Source organism: Symphalangus syndactylus, chromosome 8 (assembly GCF_028878055.3).
Source record: "Symphalangus syndactylus isolate Jambi chromosome 8, NHGRI_mSymSyn1-v2.1_pri, whole genome shotgun sequence".
In the NCBI taxonomy this organism is placed as follows: domain Eukaryota; kingdom Metazoa; phylum Chordata; class Mammalia; order Primates; family Hylobatidae; genus Symphalangus; species Symphalangus syndactylus.
Genome location: NC_072430.2, coordinates 59,795,127 through 59,819,894, shown reverse-complemented (window position 1 = coordinate 59,819,894; position 24,768 = coordinate 59,795,127). Strand labels below are relative to the sequence as shown.

Here is a 24,768-nt window from a genome sequence, read left to right as displayed (position 1 = left end):
GGCAAATAAACAGAGAAGGTATTAGGATGGATTTTCTTTTGAAGCTAACACACTCTGATAGTTTTGAAAAGTATTTTGAGCTATGGCATCCTTATTGGCATATACACATAGTTCCTGTATCCCAAGGCAATGCTTAATTTTGGCCATTCATTTAGATGTATAAATGGCAACAGCTTTTGGAAGAAAAAGTCATTTTCTTTACTGTATAATCAACCTTGTCTATCCAAGCCTTCTGCGAGATGATGGAAATGAGGGTGAGCAACTGCATAGCTGGAGAGAAACAAGTGTTTCTCTAATTGACTAGTCAACTCAACATATTCATTAATTCAGCAAACATTTAATGATAAACTCTTTGCCAGCTGTCATTGCTAGGAAGCAGGAATACCATAGGAAGAAGACATGGTTTATGCCCTCATGTAGCTCACAGTTCATTAAGCTTGTGGAAGCGGGTTTCGTGAAATTGAATTTCAAGTCACAGAACAGAATGGTGAAGACGTGCCTTTGGCTCCACTAATTTTAGTATTCAAAGTTGTCCATCCCATTTTTTGTGTTTTAAGCCTTCCAGATTGACCACAATAAGTGAGGACACCATGAACAGGTTGGATTTGTTTATCCTCTCAAGGATCTCATTTTTTCTAGAAGGATGGCTAGTCAAACAATGCATGCATTCTTTTGGTGGAAATATGCTTCTTACCTACCACAGAAAAAGTAAGAAGACTGCTCACAAAGAACTGGGAATAGATATGGCCAGGGACAATCTAATAGCCTTCTGTCCTTGGAAGAAACATGAATTTTTATCGCCTAACATCTCAGGCTTGTTATCTTCTTAGTTTCTGATGTGAATGCATTGAATGTCAAATTGAAGTGGTGTTTTCCTCTATTTTTTTCTGTTTTTGGAGGTTTCCCATGTAAGGCATAAAAGGGTCTTTTTGTTTTGCTTTGTTTTAAAGCTTTACTAAATTCTTGGAAGCTTCTGGATTGCTTAAAATTATTTTTAGATTATGCTAAACATGGAGCTGCATTTTACACAAGAGTTCTTAAAAATTGTCCCAAAAGCGAATTTTTCTAAGTGGAATAACTTTAGAATTGAACATTTATAAGATTCCTTTTATTTTTTAAGGAGCTCTAAAATCTACATCATAATCTAAGAAGTCTTAATTTTGAACTTTAATTCACAACGATCTTCTACACATGACATTATCTCACCTGTATCCTGTAGGCTCTCTGTTACGGTTAGCTCACTAGAAAGTGACCTAAGTGAGCTTAGTGTTTAATGCAGCATTACTGTGACTTTCCTTTAGAAACTCACTTTTATTTGTCTCAAGTCTACTTTTTCATCTATTTGTTCTTGGTTTTTTGTTTTTTACTTTTGAGACAGAGTCTCATTCTGTCGCCCAGGCTGGAGTGCAGTGGAGTGATCTTGGCTCATTGCAACCTCTATCTCCAGGGTTCAAGCAATTCTCTTGCCTCAGCCTCCCCACCAAGTAGCTAGGATTACAGACGAACGCCACCATGCCTGGCTAATTTTTGTATTTTTAGTAGAGACAGCATCTCACCATGTTGGCCAGGCTGGTCTTGAACTCCTGACCTCAAGTGATCTGCCCACCTCGGCCTCCCAAAGGGCTGGGATTACAGGTGTGAGCCACCACATCCAGCCCATCTATTTGTTTTATGTAATCTAATTTTCTTTTTAAAAACATGGTGAGGTGGCAAGTCTCAAAGGTGAACCCCAAAGGACCACACTTTGGCATTCATGCCCTGTGTAGTCCTCTTCTGCATTAACTCCAAGCTGGCCTATGACTTTAACCAACAGAACATGGTGGAAGTGATGCAAAGTCAGTTCTATGACTAGCTTTTAAGAAGACTGGCAACTTCTGTTTCCTCCTCTTGGGACAATTGCTTTTGGGAGCCCTGGGCTCATATGAGAGAAATCTCTGCAGTGTCCTGCTGAAGAGATCATGTGCAGATGCTCTGAGACTATATGGATAGGGGGCAAGGTCCCCCTGTGTCAGTGTCCTAATGGGGCCTCTGGATGACTCCAGTCCTAGTAGTCCAAATGTAGTCCAGTTTCAATGAAAATTTCAAAAGATTTCAAAAGGGAACAGCAGAAGAACCACCTAGCTGAACTCAGCAGCCCACAGGAAAGTGAGACAATAAAATGGCTCTTGGTTAGCTCCTGTGTTTTGAGGCATTTAGTTATGCAGCGATAGTTAACAGCACATATGACTGACTTGTTAATCATAAGACTCTAAAGATATCATTTCTTTTTACAAAGTGATTTGCTTTCCTCAAAGTAATTCATATATCAGTTTGGAAGATTTTGAGCGTAAAACAAGCTTTCAGTGCACTCAGTATCTAGGTTAATGAATAGTATTCTTATTCTCGATCAAAAAACTCATCAAAAAGTGGGATTCTCTCTGTCCTGGTCCTCACCAGTGCTCGTGGCTTCTTCTCATCTTTCCCCAACTCATCTGAGTCAGAGCTGGAACTGTCCCAGAGAAGCTGTCCCTGGGCCTCTTGTTCATGAAGCCATGTTTCCATTTTGCCAATTTTCCAGGGACAGTAGTTATTCACTGCTTGATGTTTCAAAAATTCTGTATTCTTTGAATTTCCTACAAAAAAATTAAGTTTCTTTAATTTTTTGCCTTAGCAATGATTTATTTGTTTATTAAGTGCCTAGCTTAATAAATAATCTGCTTGGTAGTTTTTCAAACTATATATACATAGTTTGAAAAATTATATATATATATATATATAATATATATATGTATACATTTCAACTGGTATCTCTGTGAGCATTAAACATTTTTTAGTTGTTATTTTTTAAATGATTTAAATCTTCCAAAAGTCACAATAATACAACATACACCTATATACCCCATCCATCAACATTTTGCCACAATATTTTTTCATCATATGTATGCATATATCTATCTATGTATACTTTTCAGCTGAACCATTTGAAAATTAGTTGCAGAGTCACCTCCCCCCTAAATATATCACTACAAATCTCTTCAGACCAAGGGCATTTTCTCTACATAACTACGATACAATTATTACACTTAAGAAATTTAACATTGATATGATACTGTTTTCTAATATGTGGTCTATATTCAAATATCCATGGTTGTCACAATAATGCCCATTACAGCTACTTTTTATTTGCTGTTTGTGTTTTAATTTTTAGGTCCAGGATCCAATCTAGGATCATACATTGCATTTTATTTTCTCGTCTCAGTATCCTTTAATTCAAGAATACTCTTCTACCCTTTTCTTCTCTTTCTCTCTCCCACAATCTCTACACCCCATCACCGTTCCTCCTCTTTCTCCTCTTCTGTTTCCTCTTCCAACTTCATTGTCTTTTTCATTTTTCCTAATGTAATGCTGACATTTTAAAGAATCTAGATCAATTATTTTGCAGAATGATCCTAAATTTGAGCTTACCTTATTATTTCCTTGTGATTAAATTGAGGTTAAACATTTTGGGCAAGAATATTGCACAGGTGACATTGTGTAGTGCTTTTTATTGAACATCTACTATGTGCTAGACACATAATATATACTTCTGACATTCACATCAACTCTGGCTTCATAGCAGAATCACCTGTTGCAGCCTTTTAGAAAGAGATGTCTAAACTGTACTCCAGACCCATAGTACTGGGAAGTTCAATGAGTCTGGCATTCTATTTTACTTTATACTTTTTATTAAAAGAGGCAATTTATTTTTAGTTTGGGATTTTATTTATGTGCATATGTATTTACCTTAGCTTTTTATTTAAGCAGTTCCCAGCATTCTTTATAAGGCACTCCAGAAAGCAACAGGAGCTTTGTTCAAGGAAAGCTGGCTTTTAAGAAAACAAAATCTTCCCAACCACTTTGGAGCTGAAACAAAAATCCTAGGTCAAAGCCCAGAGTTTCCCACTAGACTGGTTGAAACGACCATAACTTTTTGGATGTCATCTTAATGATAATTGTTTATTAAATCTTTTGGCATAGTTTATGTAAGCCCTTGATATCTGAAGTTGTGTACTATTATATAAGAAGATCAAGTATTTCTTTTTACCTTGTGCACCATATTTTTAAAAACTACTTTATTGAACTATGATTGACATACAAAAGCTACACATATTTAATGTATACAGCCTGGTGAGTTGGAAACAAGCATTTTAATGTGAGAATTCATGCCTTGTGATTTGTTGGGCCTCAATGAGAGGCTACCAGTTTTTCCCCTTGAATACTATTATAATGATTGTTGTTGCCTATTTAGATAGCACTGGCAGATAACCATCTTAATTAATGTCTGCAGCCCTGGTCTCTCTCCTAAGCTACAAAGGACGTTTTTGTAAAACTGGACACCTCCACTTTGATATCTACTTGGCAATAATGCAGCCCTACCTTCTCTTTCTCTCACAAACCTGCTTCTGCTCCTGGCTACGCTAATTCAGCAAACGGTACTACCTTTACCCCATTGTCTGCCTAATTCTTCAAGAGAAACCCAGGAATCCACCTGGTCTCCTTACCCTCTCCACGCACTCACATCTAACCTATCACCCGATAATTCTGATCATTCTGTCTCCTAAAGATCTCATATCTGGCTGCTTCTCTCCATCCTGATCGTGACCCCACTATCCTGGTCTCAACATCATCTCTCACTTGTGCTTTTGCTGTGTCCTTATAATTGGTCTTCCTTCATCCTTTTACTTTCCCCTCCCACCCATTCTCCACAGTGTAGACAGAGTGATATTTAAAAATATGAACCTGCTTATGCCACTCTCCTGCCTTATCAGTGGCTTCCCATTGATCTTCAGATAGAGTTTAAAATTCTTATCTGACATGGCTTACAAGATCCTGTGTGATTTGGCCCTGCCCATGTCTCCAGAACCAACTCCAGTTACTCTCTGAATCTCTCATTCACCTAGAGTCCACCGTGTTCTTTCCCACTGCAGGACTTCGGCACATGCTGTGGTTGATTACCACTTTCAACATTGCAGCACCCATGGTCCTCACACTTACGTGCCCTCCTCCCCACTTCATCCAGCTACTTCTTATCTTGGTTTAAATGTCCCTTCCTCATGGAAACTTTCCCTGACTCCACAGATACCAGGTCTACCGGTTATACTCTTGTTAAACATCACTTTGTTAAAACCAGGAACCATATCTGCCTGGCTCATCACCATACAATGAAACAACCACACAATGCCTGGCACTTGGTATATGCTAAATAAATATTTGGTGAACAAATAGATGAATAAATGAATAAACAAACGAGCAATCAGAGAATTTTGGGAGATGGGAAGTATTGGTAACGAGGACCTAAAAAAGGCCCCATTCATTGGGGCTCAGGAATGCCAATCATCTCTGCTCTGCAAATTAGTCAAGAACTACCAGAGGCACCACTCAGACTGGGAACAGGAATTTTCTAGAACATCCAGCTATCGGCAGGAGCTCTGAAACAGAAGCGGAATGTTTGTTTGTGGTGGGATCTAGTGAAATATTAATGATAGCCTAAGTCCCACAACACCCTTGATGTTATGAAAATTCAGGTCTGATGTTAGTGTATGAGACAAAATTCAAATATTCAGTTTCATCCTTGAAAATCAATCCTTTGTCACTCATAAAGTATTACATACATAGTTTTGTGTATACAGCATTAAAATTTGAGAGCTTCTGAGCTAGGTTTCTTATTACTTGTTACATTTTTATAAATCCTTGTTTAATTCTCTGTGGTTTATAGACTTTAAAAAATAAAAACACAGTCTTTAAAAACCTAAATGGGTTTCGGGTGAGCAGAGTAAAGGAAAGTGTATCCTACTCCAAAAGTAATTTAGGGAGAGAGGAATGCAACAGCTGTCAGTGGGAAAAACAGGAAGTGATTTAGGTAGTAGAAGAATCACATAAAGCATGAAAACTCTTTGATGGTTGTGTATTTTATAATGTGTTTCAGAAAAATGTATCACTACTATATCAAACCCAGAATTTCACATACAGAGCTATATTAAAAAATAAAGCAAAACAAGATTCTTTATAGAAAGAGTGCAGGTGGCCAAATAAGACCAGAATTTTGAAGCTGACATTCAAATAATGGATTCAAAGTGACACATCCCTGAAGCATATGACTGTTTTCACTATAAGACATCAATTCTAGCCAGGCGCGGTGGCTCATGCCTGTAATCGGATCATGAGGTCAGGAGTTCGAGACCAGCTTGGCCAACATGGTGAAACCCCGTCTCTATTACAAATACAAAAGTTAGCTGGGTGTGGTGGCAGGCACCTGTAATCCCAGCTACTCGGGAGGCTGAGGCAGGAGAATCATTTGAACTTGGGAGGCGAAGGTTGCAGTGAGCCGAGATCATGCCATTGCACTCCAGCCTGGGTAACAAGAGCGAAACTCTGTCTTAAAAAAAAAAAAAGACATCAATTCTATCCTTCTTCAGTTTTATCTATATTCCCATACATTTGTATGGCACGTCTTTTTTTTTTTTTTTTTTTTTTTTGTGACAGAGTCTCTCTCTGTCGACCAGGTTGGAGTGCAGTGGTGTGATCTCGGCTTACTGCAACCTCTGCCTCTCAGGTTCAAGTAATTCTCGTGCCTCAGCCTCCCCAGTAGTTGGGATTACAGGCAAGTGCCACCACTACTGGCTAATTTTTTGTATTTTTATTAGAGATGGGGTTTTGCCATGTTGGCCAGGTTGGTCTCGAACTCCTGACCTCAAGTGATCCACCCTCCTCAGCCTCCCAAAGTGCTGGGATTACAGGCATGAGCTATGGCCTGTAAAGTGCCTGGTCACACTTTACATTTTATGTGTGCTTTTATACATGTTAATTTTTACATAAACTTTACATGGTATACAATACTTTATTCCCATTTTACAGATGTGGAAACTGAGGTTCCTGGAGGTTAAATAACTAGAATTTAGCTATATTCTTTCTCTCTCTAGAATAAAATTATATAGAAAAATATACAGTTAATATTCATTGAGAGGCTATCATGTGTCAGGTACTATTCTAGGAACAAGAAAAAGTCCCTGCCTTCATGGAGCTTCCATTTAGTAGATGCACTACTGGGACTCGGGGAAGGGCTTTGAGGTCAGTTCCAGTGCTCTTCCCACCCTCTATGTTCATTCATGTCACAGCTTCAGCAAAGGGTAGGAGCCACAGAAACACATTAAATCTCATAGACTTGCACACCAAAAAGAGTGAAATTCACTATGTATATGTTATATGTGGTTTGTGTCATATGATTGTATATGTAATTTGTTATAGGAATGTATGTAAAATATATGTAAAGCATGGGAGATTTTGTTTTAAAGATGCAGTAGAAAGCAGCGGCTGACTTTTCTCTCACAAGAGAGCCACAACCCTCATTTCACCTTTCAACAGGGGAACAAGAACGGGCGAGTATGTCATTAAGAGGAGACTGCTACAGAGGAACCTTAATGACCAGACCATGACAGTAGAATGCTTAATGACCAGACCTTGATAACAGAATGCTTATATAAGTGTAAGATCTTAGCTACACTCCATTTGTAGGAGAAAGTGAACTACTTTTGGAAGGCACGGAAAGAAATCAAAGATGCTCTCTGGGAATAAATAAAAAGGAATCATCGCTAGGACAAATGCCAAGCGCAGAGGTGAGGGCTGTCAGCTCAGGAGTCAGGTGCCCTGTGAGTGCATCCCTGAGCAGTTTCACCTCTCACTGGCTGGCTGTGACCTTGCACATGTGACTGGACCTCTCTGGACCCAGTCTCTTCATCTGTAGAAGAGAGGTGGTAATAATTTTCACCTTGTAGAGTTAATATGAGGATTAAATGATGCATTTAAAATTCTTAGAAGCACTTTGTAAATATTAGCTGTATCCATTATTATCCCAGTGTTCTACACTTTTACATGTACAGGGCTGCACAGTGAACACTGCAGCACAGGACAGAATGATATCCTTTGTAGGCACTGTAATCTCTCCATCATCAAACAAATTTCCAGTGATATTTGCCTTACTTCTCTTTCCAACAACTTCAGCAATAGGCAAGTGAGTTGATGCAGACATGTCATTCTAAGAGTCTAGTTAATTATGACATCATTATAATAGGAAGAGTTAGAGTTCCCTCTATTTCATACTAGCAAAATCTACATTTTCCAGGCTCATTTTGTCATGCGTATCACACACACACACACACACACACACACATGCACATAAGTTGTTACAAAGAAAAAGATTCTCATATGGTTAAAGTGTTGAAAGAGTTCTCACGGGTTATCTAGTCCATCTAAGTTTGGTTAATGTTCAAAATCACTTGAGGAACTTTTAAAATGTAAAATTCTTTCACCTTCAACCTAGAGATTCAGATTCAGTAGGATGAAGCTGGGAGACAGGACTGGGTGTCTTGCTATGTCACCCAGGTTGGAGTGCAGTGGCATGATCTTGGCTCACTGCAACCTCTGCTTCCTGGGTTCAAGTGATTCTCTTGCCTCAGCCTCCCAAGTAGCTGGTATTACAGATGCCCACCACTGTGCCCGACTAATTTTTGTATTTTTAGTAGAGACGGGTTTTCACCATGTTGGCCAAGCTGATCTAGAACCCCTGACCTCAGGTGATCTGCCCACCTTTGCCTCCCAAAGTGCTGGGATTACAGGCATGACTGGGTGTTCTTGAGAAGCTCCTCAGGTGGTTCTGCTCATAACCGAGCTTTTGTGCACTACTGATGCAGCTACGCCTCCCTCACTGGCACTTGAATTGGTTCCTGCCTGAGTTACTCCTTCTATTCTCCCTTCTCTACACTCCGTCACTTCCAGGAGAACATGAGCTCCACAGTCTGCCAGCTGCTTTAACTTTCCTTTCAGAAGTCGCAGAGTGTGGCCTTCTTTGAAAATAAGGTCAAGGAGTCACAACCCCCACATTTGCAAACTTTTCCAAAGCTGTCCTTGACAGAGTTCCAAGTCCTTGGTGTCCTGGTGGGACTGTGTGAGAGTGCAGGTCAAAAAGACCTGACCTTGAATCCTGGCGCTATCACACTGGGGCTAATAGTAGCTCCTACCTTCTAGGCTGTGTGAGAATTAAAAGAGATAATGCATATTAAAGGCAAACCACAGTACCTGGCTTATAGTAAGCACTCAACAAACCTTAGCTTGAACAAAATGAAGCAGCTTTAAAAAGCATCAGGAGAGCAGAGGAAAACCCCTTTCTGCATGTGCCAGTTTCTCCTTGGTCCCCTCCAGGTCTGAGACATCTTCCAAGGACTTCGCCAATGCTGTTTTTTCTTGGCGTGCTCTCAAGTGATGACTCTTAAGTGTCTAACTTTAGCTGAGGCTTTTTTTCTTGGTTGTTTTGCATGTTTTTTTAAGGTATGGTTTAAATGGTAAAAATTGTTTATGTGACTACAAAGGATATTTCATTCTGAGACTTGGGAGTATAGGTTAAATAGATGCCCCAAGTAGATTTTCAATTATTCAGCCTTTTCTTATTTAATTAACTTATTGATTAAGCATCTTGTTTCTCCGAGTAGGAGCAGTGTCTCTTTCAGCAGGCAATTTTGCATCTTAGAAGTTCAAGACCTCCAGAGACATAGCCAGCTTTTCTGCAGCTCTCTCAGTGGTGGGTCAGTCCTGCTGATGTGGGGATTTGGCCCACAGCACAGCAATCTGTGTGTGTGAACAATATTGGAAATTTCAACTGTGGGTTTACCCTGGGGAAATACAAACAAGGAAAACTTAATGGGGCTCTAATTGGTGGGGCAATGTAGCGTAGAAGTTGGAGACAAGCCTGTCCATTAGAAAGCATAGAGCGATCTGAGAGCATAAACAATTTGGCCCAGCTGAAATGTGGGGGCAGGGTGTGAGAGTGGCAGAAAATGAAGCTAGAAAGGCTAGGTAGGCAATGACCAGATCCTGAATGTCTTAGGATCCCATGTTGAGTTTATTTTATTTTATTGAGACAGGGGCCCTGTTATGTTGCCCAGGCTAGGTTTTGAAATCCTGGCCTCAGGTGGTCCTCCCACCTCAGCCTCTTGAGTAGCTGGGACTACAGGCATGAGTCACCACACTTAGCTCCATGTTAAGGAGTTTAAATGCTGTCTTCAGGCTGACAAGAATCACAGAGGATTTTTGTTTTTCTAAGCAGGAGAGTGACATGGTCAGATTTGCGTTTTATAAGATTACTCAAGATTAGTGCAGTGCTTCTAGAACTTCAGTGTGCATGAGAATCATCTGGCAATCTTGAGACAATGCATGTTCTCATTTAGTAGGTCTGGGGTACGACCTCCAATTTTGCCTTTTGTAATAAACTCCCAGGTGATACTGATGATGCTTGTCTGTGGTAATACTTTAATTACCGAGCAGAATTAAGAATCACTTAAAGTTAAGTGTTTCTTAAACTTTAAGGGCATCACAATAACCTGGAGGGGTGGTTAAACTCAGAGAACTGGGCGTAACCCCTGCAGTTTTTGATTCAGTCACTCTGGGCCCTAACAGGTTCCCAGGTGATGCTGATGCTGGTGGTCTGGTGACCACATGGAGAACCACTGAAGTGAATCGTTGATGGATGGACAGTAAGACCTAATGGGAGGGGCCAAGTCAGGAGGCTGTAGCTGGAGCCCTGGTGTAACAGGACCAGGGCCATACCTAAGGCAATACTACTGGGAATGGAAGAGAAAGGGCAGATTTTACTGCTAGGTGATATCAGCAGGGCTTGGTGACTGACCAGCTGTAGGGAGATAGGGAAGAGTGACATTAGAGGCCTGGTCCACTGAGCCAGTAGATCAGCAGGAACAGCAAGCTTAGGTTGGGCAGTGATTCATTCTAGAAATTCTGAATGTGCCAAAGAGGGTTGACCTGCACAGAAAAGGGTGCAGTCGGGAAGATAAGTGTCTGCATATGGTACCAACTCTGCCGAAGCAAATTTGCGATGTGACTGCAGGCAGTATCTCTTCATATGCTTCGTTCTCTCTAACCACAAGATGAGGCTATTATGCCTTTTCTCCTTCTAGGGATGAGGCAAGGCTTGCAATGAAGCATGCAAAGCATATTAAACCCATACAAAGAAAGAGACATTTAATTACCAAGCTTAAGCTTCTGTCTTTTCCTCCCAGCCATCCAAAATTACATGACAACATGCCCACTATATTCTGGGAAGTAAAAATCTCAGCAAGAGCTCAGAGCTGTTTGCTGTCTTCTCACCATGTCCCTCCCTTGGTAGTTTATTTGATGAAGTTTTGAAAACACTTGAAATATTTTACTAAAAAATTGTACATGACTCACCGGGACCTCTGTTCAAGATTTCATCAGGCAACATGGTTAGAAGGTCATGGTCATCATTCTGTGGGTTGCTTTGAAGGGTTTTCTTGGCTTTATGGTCCCTTGGACTTTGCTTATTAATTCTTGCCTCTCCATGAAGACTTTTCTTTAACTCCATTTGGGCCTGAAAATCATCAACCATAAATGATCAATGTTCTTCCCAAGCTACTTTCACCAGAATAGATCAACAGATCAGCCACTTTGCAAGTTGTGTGCTTATCTGTAGACATCTGCAGTCCTCTAACTAGAACCTGGTTTTCTTTTACCTATTAGAAGGTATGGGAACTTTCTTTATTGACAGGCTTGGTAGGAGGAAGGTGAGTGCGCCCAGTCTCAAAAAGGTATGGCTCAATTAGGATGAGGACCTTTACAAAAGTGTGTTTCTGTAGGCTAGCTGATATGATTGGAGTTGCAGAGAGCAGTAACTAAAGGCTCATTGCCTAGAGGGAGGAATTTGGAATATGACAGTTATAGGTATTACTGGTAAAGGGTTTTTTTGTTTGTTTGTTTGGTTGTTTTTTTTACAAGAGGTTTTTCTTGTTAGATAATTCTATGGCAAGAATTATAGAGAGAGGCCTAGGTATCAGAATAAAGAACAACTCACCCCGTCCTCCTTTCACTAAACCAAGAAAAATGATCTAACCCCATTTTCCTATGTCCAGAATGTCATAGGAGCAACTATTTTTAAAAATGGAGACTTGAGACACAGATACATCCTTGATAAGACTGAAAACTTAGAAAAGACTCAACAAGGTTTTCAGCAGAAGGAATCTTCCTGATTCTTCTCAGCTTTAGTAGTTGAACTTTCAACCTCAATGACGATATTTAAAATGCTAAGTAAAGACTGGCTCTCTATGCTTGATATATTCATGTGGCAGGGCAGTGATTATGTGATGAAAATTTGGTAAATATGACACTCTTTTCTCTTCTTGTATTTACCTCTTGTCTTTTACGGATCATTTCCAGCATTTGCATCTTATGCAAATATTGTCTGTTCTCAGAAGTATACATTGGAGTTTGCATTTTCTTTTCTAGTACCTGCTATGAAAGACAACACATTTGTTAGTATGGGGTAATTTGTTACTGACTCTGCAATTCACAAGTTTAGATCCTTTTTGAAACAGAGTCAGATCTTAATCAGTCATAACCCATAGAGATATCTTGTGATGACAAAAGTGGACTATTGTGTGTCCCTGACAAGTCCTTTGTGTCACTATCAATGAATGAAGTGGCTCTTTGATGTGTATATATGTAGTTTTTTAGGTTGCTGTAGAGTTTTGTAAACCTTAAATGGGAATATCTTTCCACATCTCATTTTTGACAAGATATCACTCCCATTGTAAACAGACGCTTATTACCACCTCCCCAGAAATGTGTTCTGGTTTGAGGAAAACTTTCTTTTTCTCCCTGCCTCTTCTACCATTGACTAATCGGCTGGCTATGAAATGAGAGGGAAGCTGCTGAATGGTGAAATGGAACCTATTTCTATAGAGTGCATTTCCATATGCCAGCATAAGCCTTGGAGAATATTGCAGTTTAGGGAGGATTTGAAGTTGATTATTTGTGACTCTGAACATCTCCCCGCCAGTGCATCATAAACTCCAGTGGGACAGTGCAGACAGTTATTGAGGGCAGCCAGAGGTGAATATACCTTCATTTGTCATTTGCTGTTGCCAGGAAAGGTGATGTGTTTGACAATACCTTTTGTGTTGCCATGTGGATAGTGACTGTCAGCTGATGTGAACCTCAGGGAGGGGCCATCTCCACAGATGCTGTCAGCACCACAAACGTGGGCTTGAGGATGTGACAGCACCTGGACATCTTTATCAAGTCAGCCGCCACAGAGCAGCACCTAGCTAGCTCCAAAACAAAATTAGGAATGGAAAGTGTTGAAAATCTGCTCCTACCTCCTAGCTTTCATTTCTGTGTGAGGGGAGTTCTAGTCAACAGAACATTATAAGTGCATAGCAGGGAAAAGATACACAGAAGACATTTCCCAGGATTAATTTTTGGTGAGGTTGTGGCAAATAAGTCAGGAATAACTTGTAGATAAGATTTCTCCTGCAAACTGAGAACAAAGAGAAAGTTTTAAACTGAGGGGAGGAATGAAAGGGAGGACTTATGCTGAATTTTTCACAGATTTGAAAACTTCAGAATCACCAATTTCTAAGTAAAAGTCTTTTCTCATCTACATAGCCCTGTTTTCAACACAAAGCAGAAAAGGGCGCAGAGGTCATGCAAGAGGTAACAGCCACTGCCAGTTGGAGGCATGCACAGAAGAGAATAAATAGCTTTGAAAAGTTCTCACTCTGAATGACTTAACAGTTTGATTTGTCTTTGAACTGCTCCACGCAGAGAATGCATGAAAGGACCAGTGTGCTCCAGTGCCCCAATCCTGTGTCGCCCACCCCCAGTTCTCCTCCCTGTCAGGTTACTGCTGCAGCTCACCTTTGCTTTGTGCATTGTCCTGGCTTCTCGCTGGCTCAGGAGTCTTCCTGAAGTAATTACTCGTGGCAAGTCAATGGGTTCAAGCTTCTAGAAGTTCAACGTTTAGAGCAGTCAGCATTCCTCATGCCATGAGATGATGAAACACAAAAGCCAGACGTTAAACTGTCTTAACACTTTGCAAAAGCGGCACTTATTTCTGAGATCATACAGGAAAGGTGATTCCAACAGCATTACGGTTATATTGGTACAAAAGGCTTTTCAAACTATCTGGGTTCTTTATTATTCTAGTGCACTGTCGACAGTGCCTTATTGATCTAAGTGTTGGTCAGAGAGTTAGGAGACTAAGATCCTCTTCTGTCTGCATTGAGGGACCATGTCCAAAGTTTCAAACCATCAGGATCTTAGAATATTAGAGATAAAAGAGGCATGAGGAATTTATTGTATTTCACACATCCCTTAGGTACCCAGCTGAACTATTCCAGCCCTTAGGGAAGCAATCTGTTTTTAAGATCTCTAGAGAAGCTCCTTAGTAGTAATCACTGGTGATTACAAGACACATTTAAAATGAAACTGCAGTGTGCTAACACATTTTAGAGATGTCCTTTTCTGGCAGGGGCTTGGCTTGATAGGGGAGATCATGTTGGCATTTCAAGGGGTCACTAAGACTGGGCAGCAATTCATGTCAAGCGGTCTGCCTCCGGCCCTTCTTGCCTTAGAAGCTGAGCACTGAGAAGTGATCAAGCAGGTTTGGGAGACAAAGCCTGGTCTCTTGACATTGACATGCAATGGGGAACGTGGAGGGCCACAGAGTTTATCTGTTCCTTCAGTGAGTACTTAATGACTGCTACGTGCCAGACATGGGGATGCAACGGTCACCAAAAATGGATGTGGTCCTCATGGAGCTTACAATCTATGCATAACAGATGTACTTTTGCTTGTGTGATTATTCAAGTGATAATTACACACCTGCAGGGCAGAAAAAACCTGCCGGGCAGAACTATGACACTACATAACTGAAGGACTCCACCTGAAAAATAGGGTGTGTTAGGGGTTGAATTTTGCCTCCCCACAAAATTCATATGTTGAAGCCCTAGCCCTCCATACCTCAGAATGGGAACTTACTTGGAAATAGGGTCATTGCAGATATAATTAGTTAAGATGAAGTCATGCCGGAGTAGGGCAAGCCCCTAATTCAATATGATAACGTCCTCACAAGAAAGGGGAAATCTGGACACAGACACACACACAGGCAGGACACTATGTGAAGATGAAGGGAGAGGTTGGGGTGATGGTTCTTCAAGCCAATTAACAGCACCCAAGAGTGCCAGAAAACTACCTAAAGCTAGGAGACAGTCGTGGAGCAGATCTTCCTCACAGGACTCACAGGGAACCAACCCTATGGACACCTTGATCTCAGTCTTCTAGCTTCCAGAACTGGGAGACAATACATTTGTGTTGTTTAAGCCACCTGGTTTGTGGTATTCTGTTACAGCCTTAGCAAACTAAGGCAGGAGGGAAAGGGCTAGGGAGGCAGTTCAAGAAAGTGCCTTGATTTCCAATTTCTACCTTCTCAGTAGAAATTGGAAGGTTGGGAGTTTTTAGGGGACTAAGTTGTGCCATAGCCCTGAGGTGGGGAGTGATCATGATCTCTTGAAGGAATGGAAAGAAATCGGTTGGCTGCAGTTTACAGTAAGTGAAACAGCAGCTTGGAATGAGCTGGAAGATGAGGCAGGGGCCAGGTCATGCAGGGCCTGACAGGCCATTAAGATAGTGGTCCCTTAAGAGCAATGAGAAGACACCGACATGTGTTAAGCAAAGGAGTGACACGATTACATTTGCTTTTTAAAAAAAAGGTCACTCTGGCTGCAGTGTGGAAACTAGAAAGGAATAATTATGGATGTGGAGAGATCGGCTAGAAGGACAAAGATGATGGGCTGGGGTTGAGAGAGGGAAATTGATGAGCTCTACAAATGTTTAAAGCTGACCAAACCAGATTCATTATGTAAGTTGTAAAGGGGAGTAGAGTCCACAGTACAATGAATGGAGGGTGTTATCATACCCTGTGATGGGCAATCCAGAGGAAGACCTAGTTTGGGTAGGATGTAGAAGGAAAATACAAATTTGGTGTGCAGTAGATTGAGTTTGAGACAGCTTTAAGACAGGCCACTGTAGATGTTGAGTTATACAGGGAGCTTGGGAGGAGAGGTCTGTGCTGGAGATTTTGGGGAATAATTCCGGAGTAGAGCATGAGTGAAACCCAGGTCATGGGCAAGGTCAGGAGTGAGAAGAGAAAAGCCAACAACTGCAGACTCCAGGAGTTCCAGTGGTGAGGCTGGTGCCCAGGAATAAGCTGGCCAAGGAGACTGGGAAGTGATGGCTCAAGAAGTAGGAGGAAAACCATGAGGACATCATGCTGCAGCAAAGAGCGTGAGCCCTACTCCCACCTTAGTCCAACGCTGAAGGCACATGCTAATTTACTTTAAAATGATTTAGTTTTAGTGTGATTTGTTGCATTATTAAGGGGGTAGATATGGAAGTTAACTTGGCTTTCAAGGTGACCAGGATAAAAAGAGAGAGTGGAACCACGGAAGATAGATACTGGATATTCAGCACTTGTAATGGGGAGCATGACCTGGGTCCCCCACTACTTCCCTGTACAACCACTTCTAGGTCCCTGGTCCTGGACTGAGAGCACCGAGCAGTCCTTTCTGCTGGAGCAGGCCAAAGTAGACCTGGTAAGGAAGAGAAGAAGGGCAAAGGATGTGGAGACAAAGAAGAGACAACAAGGGGGAAGAGCTCATCTTTATGTTAGATATATACCAGGTAATAATTTGCATTTGTGGTGGGAAGTGGTTCTCTGTTCCGTTCTCACCTCAGAGCAGGAAATGGGTCTTTTAACATGACTTAGCAAAGATGCAATGAGAGGAGATCAATCCTAGTAAGAGGAGTTTGTCTGTTCCCTTGGCTCTTAACTCTGCAGGACATGAAGATGCAAAGCAAATGGGACCTGCTGGCACAAGAGGCAGCTGCTGATCAAGTCAGAACACTGCAAGAAAAGGGGAAGGAGAAGGGGAGGGGAGGCCAAGGGAGAGGAGCCCCTCAAGGCACCTATGGGAGGAAGAATCAGGAATGACTGAAGGGGGATTTCTGGAAGCTGGAGAGAACAAGTGTTTGTGCCATCCTCTGGACATGCAGTGTTTAGGATTTGGTTCTTTCTCATTAGGCCTATATGCCTTTGCAGCCATTATGCACTCCATGCCCAGGGTTATAAATATGTAATCTCATTCAATCTTCATGTGAACTCCGTGGATAATTATGAAGATTCCCCATTTCAGACAGGTTGCTGACTTGTCTAAGGTTGAACAGCTAGACAGTGGCATCTCCAGGATTTAAGCGCAAGTGTGTCCAGCTCCAAATCTAAAGCTCTTTTCTGCACTATATGTTCTCCAAAATGGCTTATCATCAGACTTTTTTGGGATTAAAAAAAAAAAAACCAGAAATTCTTGGCCCATTCACTAGAGATTGAGATTCAACAGGTCTGGGGTATGTCCTGGAAATAAATATTTTCAAAACTCCCCCAGGGATTCTGATGATTTCTTTCTAGGTTGGGGGCCATTGACTTCTACATTGTCTTAAGTGAATAAAGGAATGACATCATAATAGACTACGGAGGATTTTTTTTTTTGTGGAATATTTTTGAAAAATTGAGTCTGAAGAAGCCAAGAATTTTTAGTTTTGTTAAACTCATCTATCCATAAATTCATGGACCAAGTTTTTGCTTTGATAGTATAAATATGTAGTTATCACAGATCTCTTTCTTCTATTTTCAGCCTTTCTGTTTAAACACACAATTCTAATAAGGGTTCAGTGGTAGATATCTTCAAGAACTCTCTCCAGGTTGAGTTTCTCCCTGGCCTTTGCAAATAGCCTAAGGAATCACACTATTCCGTTACAAAAGCCACTAGATGGCAGCAACGAACATTGCAACTGAGATCTCTTCGTTAAATCATTTGCCACTTGATTTGAGAAGCACTGCAGAAAATTGTTGGTGAAATTGGCTTCCGCTAAATAAACCAGTCAGATGAAATTGCCTCAGAATTCTGGGTTTGTGTGCATGTTCCTTTTCCCTGCCCAGGAAGTGAGATGCCTCACTTCATCTTCTTCAAAGAGAACACAATGGAAGGAACTGCTAGAGAGTTGATTAGAATGACACATTATTTTCGCTTTATAATATAAGTATCATTTGTCTAAAGACTTCTGGATTATTTGACTTCTCAAACAAAATAAATGGTCAGCATAATCACTTGAAGCGTCTGCCAGGAGATTTGGGAATCCGGTGAAGGGCCAGGGGACTCAAGAGTGCTGATACGGGGGTTGCAATGTCAATTGATTGGTCAGGGTGGGTCTTATAGGGACAGTGAGGTTTGGACAAGTATTTGAAGATGAGAGAGTTATCCAAGGAGATCATCTGAGGACACACTATATGTGTGGGGGAAACACCTCCAATTTAAGCTAGACCTGAAATGGTTGGATAAGAAGGTGATGAGGCCAGAGGGGACAGTGCTAATCAACTCTTCAATAAAAAGGCCCATTTGATTCAGAGTTCCCTGGCAGAGGCTCTCAAAGCCTCTCAGCTCCAGGCTGGATAGCGCTAGTTCATGACTTGCTCTTTATTTGAGGAGTAGATGTTTAGGAAGTAGAAGGTGCCAAAAATATAACTCAAATAATTTAGCATACAATTAGATTTGGTTTAATAATTAAAAATAATTTTAGAATTTTCTTTGGCAGAAATTAGGCTATTAATTAGCATGTCATGAGGACCCAGCATGTATTATTCTCTCAAAAACTCATTTGTGCTGGAAAATGTGCTGAGCTTCATTTGTGAAGATAATTATAGCTGATCTCTTTGGGAGTGTCTGCCAAGTTTCTAGTGATTTCCCTCCTCTCTGGGAGCTGACTCCAGAGTCTACAGGGGAAACGACGCTGCCCACGTATCTACTGCCTGAGCATATCCTCTGGCCGTAGCTCATTGGACCAGAGCTGAAATCATGAACAAAGCTGAGCCAATATCCTTTCTCCTAGGAATCTGGAATTGGAGTCAAAAAGGCCAATCTGTCCATTTGATTGGAACTATAAGATACAAGCTCAGGGTGGCCATATTTCATTGTGTACCTGAAGAACAGAGAAAACTGATCTTTGGGGAGAAAGAGTATACCAACTGCACAGAGAAGAGCTTAGGGATTGAGAGAGCTCTGCATTTCAGGTTCCAAGGTATAATTCTTCCCTGAAGCTTAGGTGTCTCCCAGATCTTTGGTTCAATAAAACATTCCTATATCCTTTAGTTAATCATGTTAGTTATTTTTGCTAGTCAGTGAGACTTCTAATACAGTCATGTTACAGTGATGGTACACACTTCGAATACAGTGATTACAGGTCTGCAATAGCAGGGAGTGCACTTTGAGCGCTTTATCCCCCCTCCAGCAGGGAGGATGGGTCTTACTGTCATTCATTTACTCAGTCATTTTACTCATAAACTTTTGTGGATCTCATATTAAGTATTAATGGCTGAAGACGTAAGATTGAATAAGACATAGTCTTTGCAACCTAAGGAATGGGAGAAAATTTTTGCAATCTATCCGTCTGACAAAGGTCTAATATCCAGAGTCTGCAAGGAACTTAAACAAATTTACAAGAAAAAAACAAACAACCCCATTAAAAAGTGGACAAAGGACATGAACAGACACTTCTCAAAAGAAGACATACACGCAGTCAACAAACGTATGAAAAAAAGCTCAACATCACTGATCATTAGAGAAATGCAAATCAAAACCACAATGAGATACCACATCACACCAATCAGAATGGCTATATTAAAAAGCCAAAAAACAGCAGATGCTGGAGAGGTTGTGGAGAAAAAGGAATGCTTTTACACTGTTGGTGGGAGTGTAAATTAGTTCAACCATGGTGGAAGACAGTGTGGTGATTCCTCAAAGACCTAGAGGCAGAAATACCATTTGACCCAGCAATCCTGTTACTGGGTATATACCCAAAGGAATATAAATCATTCTATTATAAAGATACATTGATGCGTATGTTAATTGCAGCACTGTTCACAATAGCAAAGACATGGGATCAACCTAAATGCCCATCAATGATAAACTGGATAAAGAAAATGTAGTACATATACACCATGGAATTCTATGCAGCCATAAAAAGGAATGAGATCATGTTCTTTGCAGGGACATGGATGGAGTTAGAAGCCATTATCCTCAGCAAAACTAACTCAGGAACAGAAAACCAAACACTACATGTTCTCATTTATAAGTGGGAGCTGAACAATGAGAACATATGGACACAGGGAGGGGAACAACGCACACTAGGACCTGTCAGCGTTGGTGGAGAGGGAGAGCATCAGGAAGAACAGCTAATGAATGCTGAGCTTAATACCTAGGTGATGGGATGATCTGTGCAGCAAATCACCATGGCACATATTTACTTATGTAACAAACCTGCACATCCTGCACCTGTACCCCTTCAACTTAAAAGTTGAAGAAAAAAAAGGCATAGTCTTTGCACTGAAATAATTCATTTGTCTTGATTCTTTGTTTTTAAGATGGTTGGTTAGGGTGTGTGTGTATGGGGGTGGTGGTGCAGTGTTTGACTCTGAAATACCAATGTTCTCTTTTTGAGCTTGTTTGACTATTGAGAAAATCAAAACCTAACCTCCTTTGTTTAGGATTGATAGATATAAAAAGTACTTGTGAGCTATAAAGTACTAGACAAATATTTTTCACTAGTTAGAGTAATATCTTCTATTTGAACTAATCAGCTTAGAGGCTTCACAGAAACATGTATTAAACACACTCCTTTGAAAGCAAGTATTTGATTTAGGCATAAAACACATTTTAAAACTGTCCTGTTTACCTAGAGGATTTGTAAAAACTTGTAAATTAGATATTAATTTGTTATATTTCATTTTATTTTTCTTTATCTAAATAATGATTTGATAGTTTCTAATATTTTGGGAAAAGATACTCTTTTGAGACAAAATGATATGATCACTTCAAATAATGGCTGTGAGCTTCTGCAGAAGACAGGTAAATAAAAACCAACTGAAACAGAAATAATCCCCAACAAATGAGCTCCAATACCCCTGGGATTGGTCCAGGCATCTGGGTGAATTGTGTAGCAGGTGGGATTTGGCTTCAAATGTCAGTGATAGATCCTGCTCACAAGACAGCCCCAAACCCTCCTTCCAATGATGCTCATTTTCAAGGACCACTCCAATCTACCCATTCCCTTTCTAGGTTGAGAGTTCTTAAAATGTATAGCTAGCTACAGAGAACCCATTAAATATTTATTAAGGTGAATGCGTTTAAAGCTCTTGCTTTGCTTCCTTGGAATCCAGTGTCCCAAATTTAAACAACCAGTTAACACCTAGAACAATAAAAGGTTAAAGATAGAAGGACTATAGAAATTACTTATGCTGACAGTTAAGAGTACAGACTTTGGAGACCTGGTTGATATCTGGCCTCTGTGAGTCTTGGGGGTAGTTACTGAACTCTTTGACTAGCATGTATAAAACAAAGATAATTCTTCCTTTTTCATAGGTGGCTAAGAAGATTAAATGAATGACATAGATTGAATTGCCTAGTATAGTATCTGACTTGTAGTAGGGTGTAATTAAATAGTAGTAGCTGTTATTATTTATTACAAGTTGTTTTCCCATAGTCACCCAACTAATCAGTGCTAGATTCAAGCCTCTTGAGTTCCATCATACCTATGTCCTTGCTACTAGCTTCTTTCGGTGGCCAGTCTTAAAAGCGAAATCATAGCTAAAGGAAATCTTAAACTAATAGAGTATTTGCGATTGATGACATTTTTCTTTGAGAACATTCTCATTAATAGCTTGGTCATTATCAATATCCCTCTTTGATGATTATAGTTTAAAAAGGGATGTTACCATTATATCCAAGAAATTCCTTATGAAGCCTTTTAAATTCATCTTACTTGAAGTCTTTGGGGTGGATGCCTTTTAATAATACTTGTTTCTCTGTGTTCCAGTGGGATGCCAAAATACAGGTCCCTGGATGCTTGAATGATTGGGGAAGAAACAGGAATAAGACATTAAATATAATTTAGTATTAAATCAGGCAATCATTAGTTACTAGACTTTGTCAACACAATTTTGTACCTTTTCAGTTATATATATCTAACCTGTGGGTTGAAAGTGGAGATGAAACACAGAAAGCAGGGAACCTACATTAGTGCAAATGACACTATTTTAGTCTAGACCCGGGATTTAATATCTGCTCTCCTAACTTCCTATTCAGGTTCATACTTAGGGGAAGAGTTACAAAATTACCAATATGTTGACTGCAATTATTTTTCAAACAGAATTTGGCCTGGAAAATAGAAATTTATTGACTTGTTCTAATTGCATAAAATCTCCTCCCCGAAATATAAGGCATCAGAAAAAATATATAACTTTAAAAAATGAAAATAATCTTCTTAGATGAAATAGATGATAGATAGATAGGTGATTATACAGAAATGAGAAAGAAATGGAGTATGTGTGAACACAATTCAATAGCCCCTTTAGTGAAAAAAATTTCCACAGGTTGCCACTATAATACAGCATATCAATATTCTTTCCTGATGAAACAAGCTGGGGATACAGAGTTAAGCCTCTATTAGGAAACAGAGAGGCTCAACAGATCCATTATGGATTTTATTTTCCAGCTTGATTGTCCTGAGCTCTTGGGAGTGCTACCATGACCAACGCTGCATGAATGAAGTTCTTGTCCTTCCCTTTTAACAATCTGGACACATTCTGATTTCTAGATTGTTTCATAGACCATTTTACAGCCCCACTTTGCATTTTAAATGGAAAAATCCCTGCTGCACCCATTAACTCATCATTTACATTAGATATATCACCAACATGGCACATGTATACATATGTAACAAACCTGCACGTTGTGCACATGTACCCTAGAACTTAAAGTATAATTAAAAAAATAAAAAAAATACATGGAAAAATCCCTGGGTAATTATGCATCTCTCTCCTTAAGACATGTGAATGACCACTTTAAGGACTTTGTTCTCTCTGACTTTTAGTGGGATGGAAACTATGTCCTTATTTTCTTTTGAAAAGATGCCAGCATATTGAGCAGGATGGAAACGACAAACATATTGGATTTAAAAATGTAAGTATTTTAGCTATTTTTTCAGAAGCCTTACTAATCCTTATTTTTTTAATTTTAGTGACATTACTTCATTATTTAATTAGATTTTCCTCAAATGGCATAGGCTGTGTCAGGCATTTATTTTTACCCCTGATTACAAGTGAAAAAAATTGATGAAGTAACTTGCCTAAGGTCATTTGATTTGGTATTTGATGGAGCTGGGGTAAGAATATGGGAGATCATGAGAATCGTGATCTCCTTGTTATTTATTTTTAGTGTGATTTTGTCACTTCAGACGTAAGCTCACCATTTATTCAGTTACCTAAATCTGTTTTTTTTTTTTTAATTGAGACAGAGTCTCTCTCTGTCACCAAAATCTTAAAACTCTCAATGGGGCTTTGGATAAAAAGGGAATTCCTCAATAGGAGCATTGCATACTCTTAGTACACATTCACGCTCCATTTTTTAAATCATGTCTTATCACCTATCCATCTATCTATCATTAAAAAATTCCTAAGGGGAAAATTCCCATCCATGTGCTTAAGAACTTGAAGAACATAAAGAGCATAAAAATAGGCCGTATAGAAACAACCAAAGGTTATCAATTCTGCAGACAATAGCCATGAAAAATCCTTCCAGGCAAGATTTGCTAGGTACCAAAAGAGAATGTGAGGCTTTCTGAACAAGGCATCCAATAAGGGAAACTTATTTGTGTTATTGATCCAGAAGGTGAAGAAAAGGGAAAACAATATACATATATACATACATATATAATAAACATATATTTTTCTAAGTGAGAATGTCTGTTTAATTATCATTGTGGTCATCATAAAACATTTTACATGGCTTATAAAATATCCCAGGATTTATGGCCACTTCAGGCTCAGAGCTTCCAATCATAATGAGAAAGAATTCTGTTAGTTCTGCAGATGACCATGAGGAATGTGGGGTTGGGAAAAGGGTGACTCATCCACTCCTCTGTACTGCAATAAATCAATTCTGTTTAGGGTGGTTTCAAAATTCATGTTAGAATTAACTCACTCTTAAAGTGCTGCTTTCAAAACCACAAAGCCTGGTGCATTAAACTATACTGGAGAGAATGATTTAAATTTAGAATCTAACTGAAACACGATCGCTATCATTTATCACTAGTATCTATGTAATTTTAATGGTCTGGCAAAACTAGGTGTAAACATTGAAAGCATTACAAACTGAGCTGAAACAAAATGATGTATCCTTCTTATATGGAATGGTGAAAAGCCCTTTGTACAATCTATACTCCCATTCTAATGCACCCAGAATACTTTCAATTGACATGCAATCCTCATTGAAAGATTTGTTTGAGTTTTCAAAGATAGCCTAAATTCCTTTACATTTCAGGAATTTAGAAACTTTCTGAGATCATGGAGACAGCCAGATAAATCTATTAATAATGCTCCTTGGTCCAGATACACACATCTCATGCTGGGTTTTATGTTTACCTGTAGAATATCTTCCATACCAGGTTTCTTGTAAAGGTGGCAGCTGCCCTTCCAAAGCTTTTTTCTGGTCCTGCAGTCTTGCCAGTGAATATGAAGTCTTTTCTTCCAAATTCTGATTGAATGCAAAGTCCACACGGCCAGCTGAGGGAGTCTCTACCTCTTTGTTTTGCAAAGGTGCTACTTTGATCACCCTAGGGTGAGTCTTAGAGTGACTCAGGCCCATTTCATGTGAAAGACATTCAGAGGAAAGCTGCGAGGGAAGTGGTTTTGGGGTCTTTAATATAGCTTATTTTAATCAAGGCATTTCAGAAGTTTACCCTGGCTTTACAAAGCAGTCATTTCCTTCGTGGCGTCCTTCTAGCTCT

The 24,768-nt window shown here is 39.9% G+C and overlaps 1 protein-coding gene across 4 annotated transcripts; it reads right to left on the bottom strand.

Moving 5' to 3' along the window:
* Positions 1-317: 317 nt before the first annotated feature.
* On the bottom strand, positions 318-24,768 carry CCDC198 (coiled-coil domain containing 198). Of its 4 annotated transcripts, XM_055287801.1 has the most exons (7): positions 24,404-24,768; positions 21,745-21,827; positions 13,735-13,821; positions 12,226-12,324; positions 11,251-11,410; positions 6,272-6,394; positions 318-2,612 (listed from the first exon to the last, which is right to left on the bottom strand). In XM_055287801.1, the coding sequence occupies exons 1-7, from the start codon at positions 24,624-24,626 to the stop codon at positions 2,377-2,379; spliced, it is 1,011 nt and encodes a 336-aa protein (XP_055143776.1). In that variant the 5' UTR covers positions 24,627-24,768; the 3' UTR covers positions 318-2,376. The 4 variants fall into 4 exon arrangements, with proteins under 4 accessions (XP_055143776.1, XP_055143777.1, XP_055143778.1 ...); XM_055287802.1 differs by lacking the exon at positions 6,272-6,394 and having other exon boundaries at positions 12,226-12,327; XM_055287803.1 differs by lacking the exon at positions 6,272-6,394.

Coding starts and splice junctions, on each gene's coding strand:
- CCDC198 (XM_055287801.1), bottom strand. CDS start 24,626: ATGGGCCTGAGTCACTCTAAGACTCACCCTAGGGTGATCAAAGTAGCA. Junction 6,395..11,250: donor AATCTTGAACAGAGGTCCCG/GTGAGTCATGTA, acceptor TTTTTTTTTAAG/ACAGAGTTTCGCTCTTGTTA. Junction 2,613..6,271: donor CCGAGTAGCTGGGATTACAG/GTGCCTGCCACC, acceptor ATTTTTTTGTAG/GAAATTCAAAGAATACAGAA.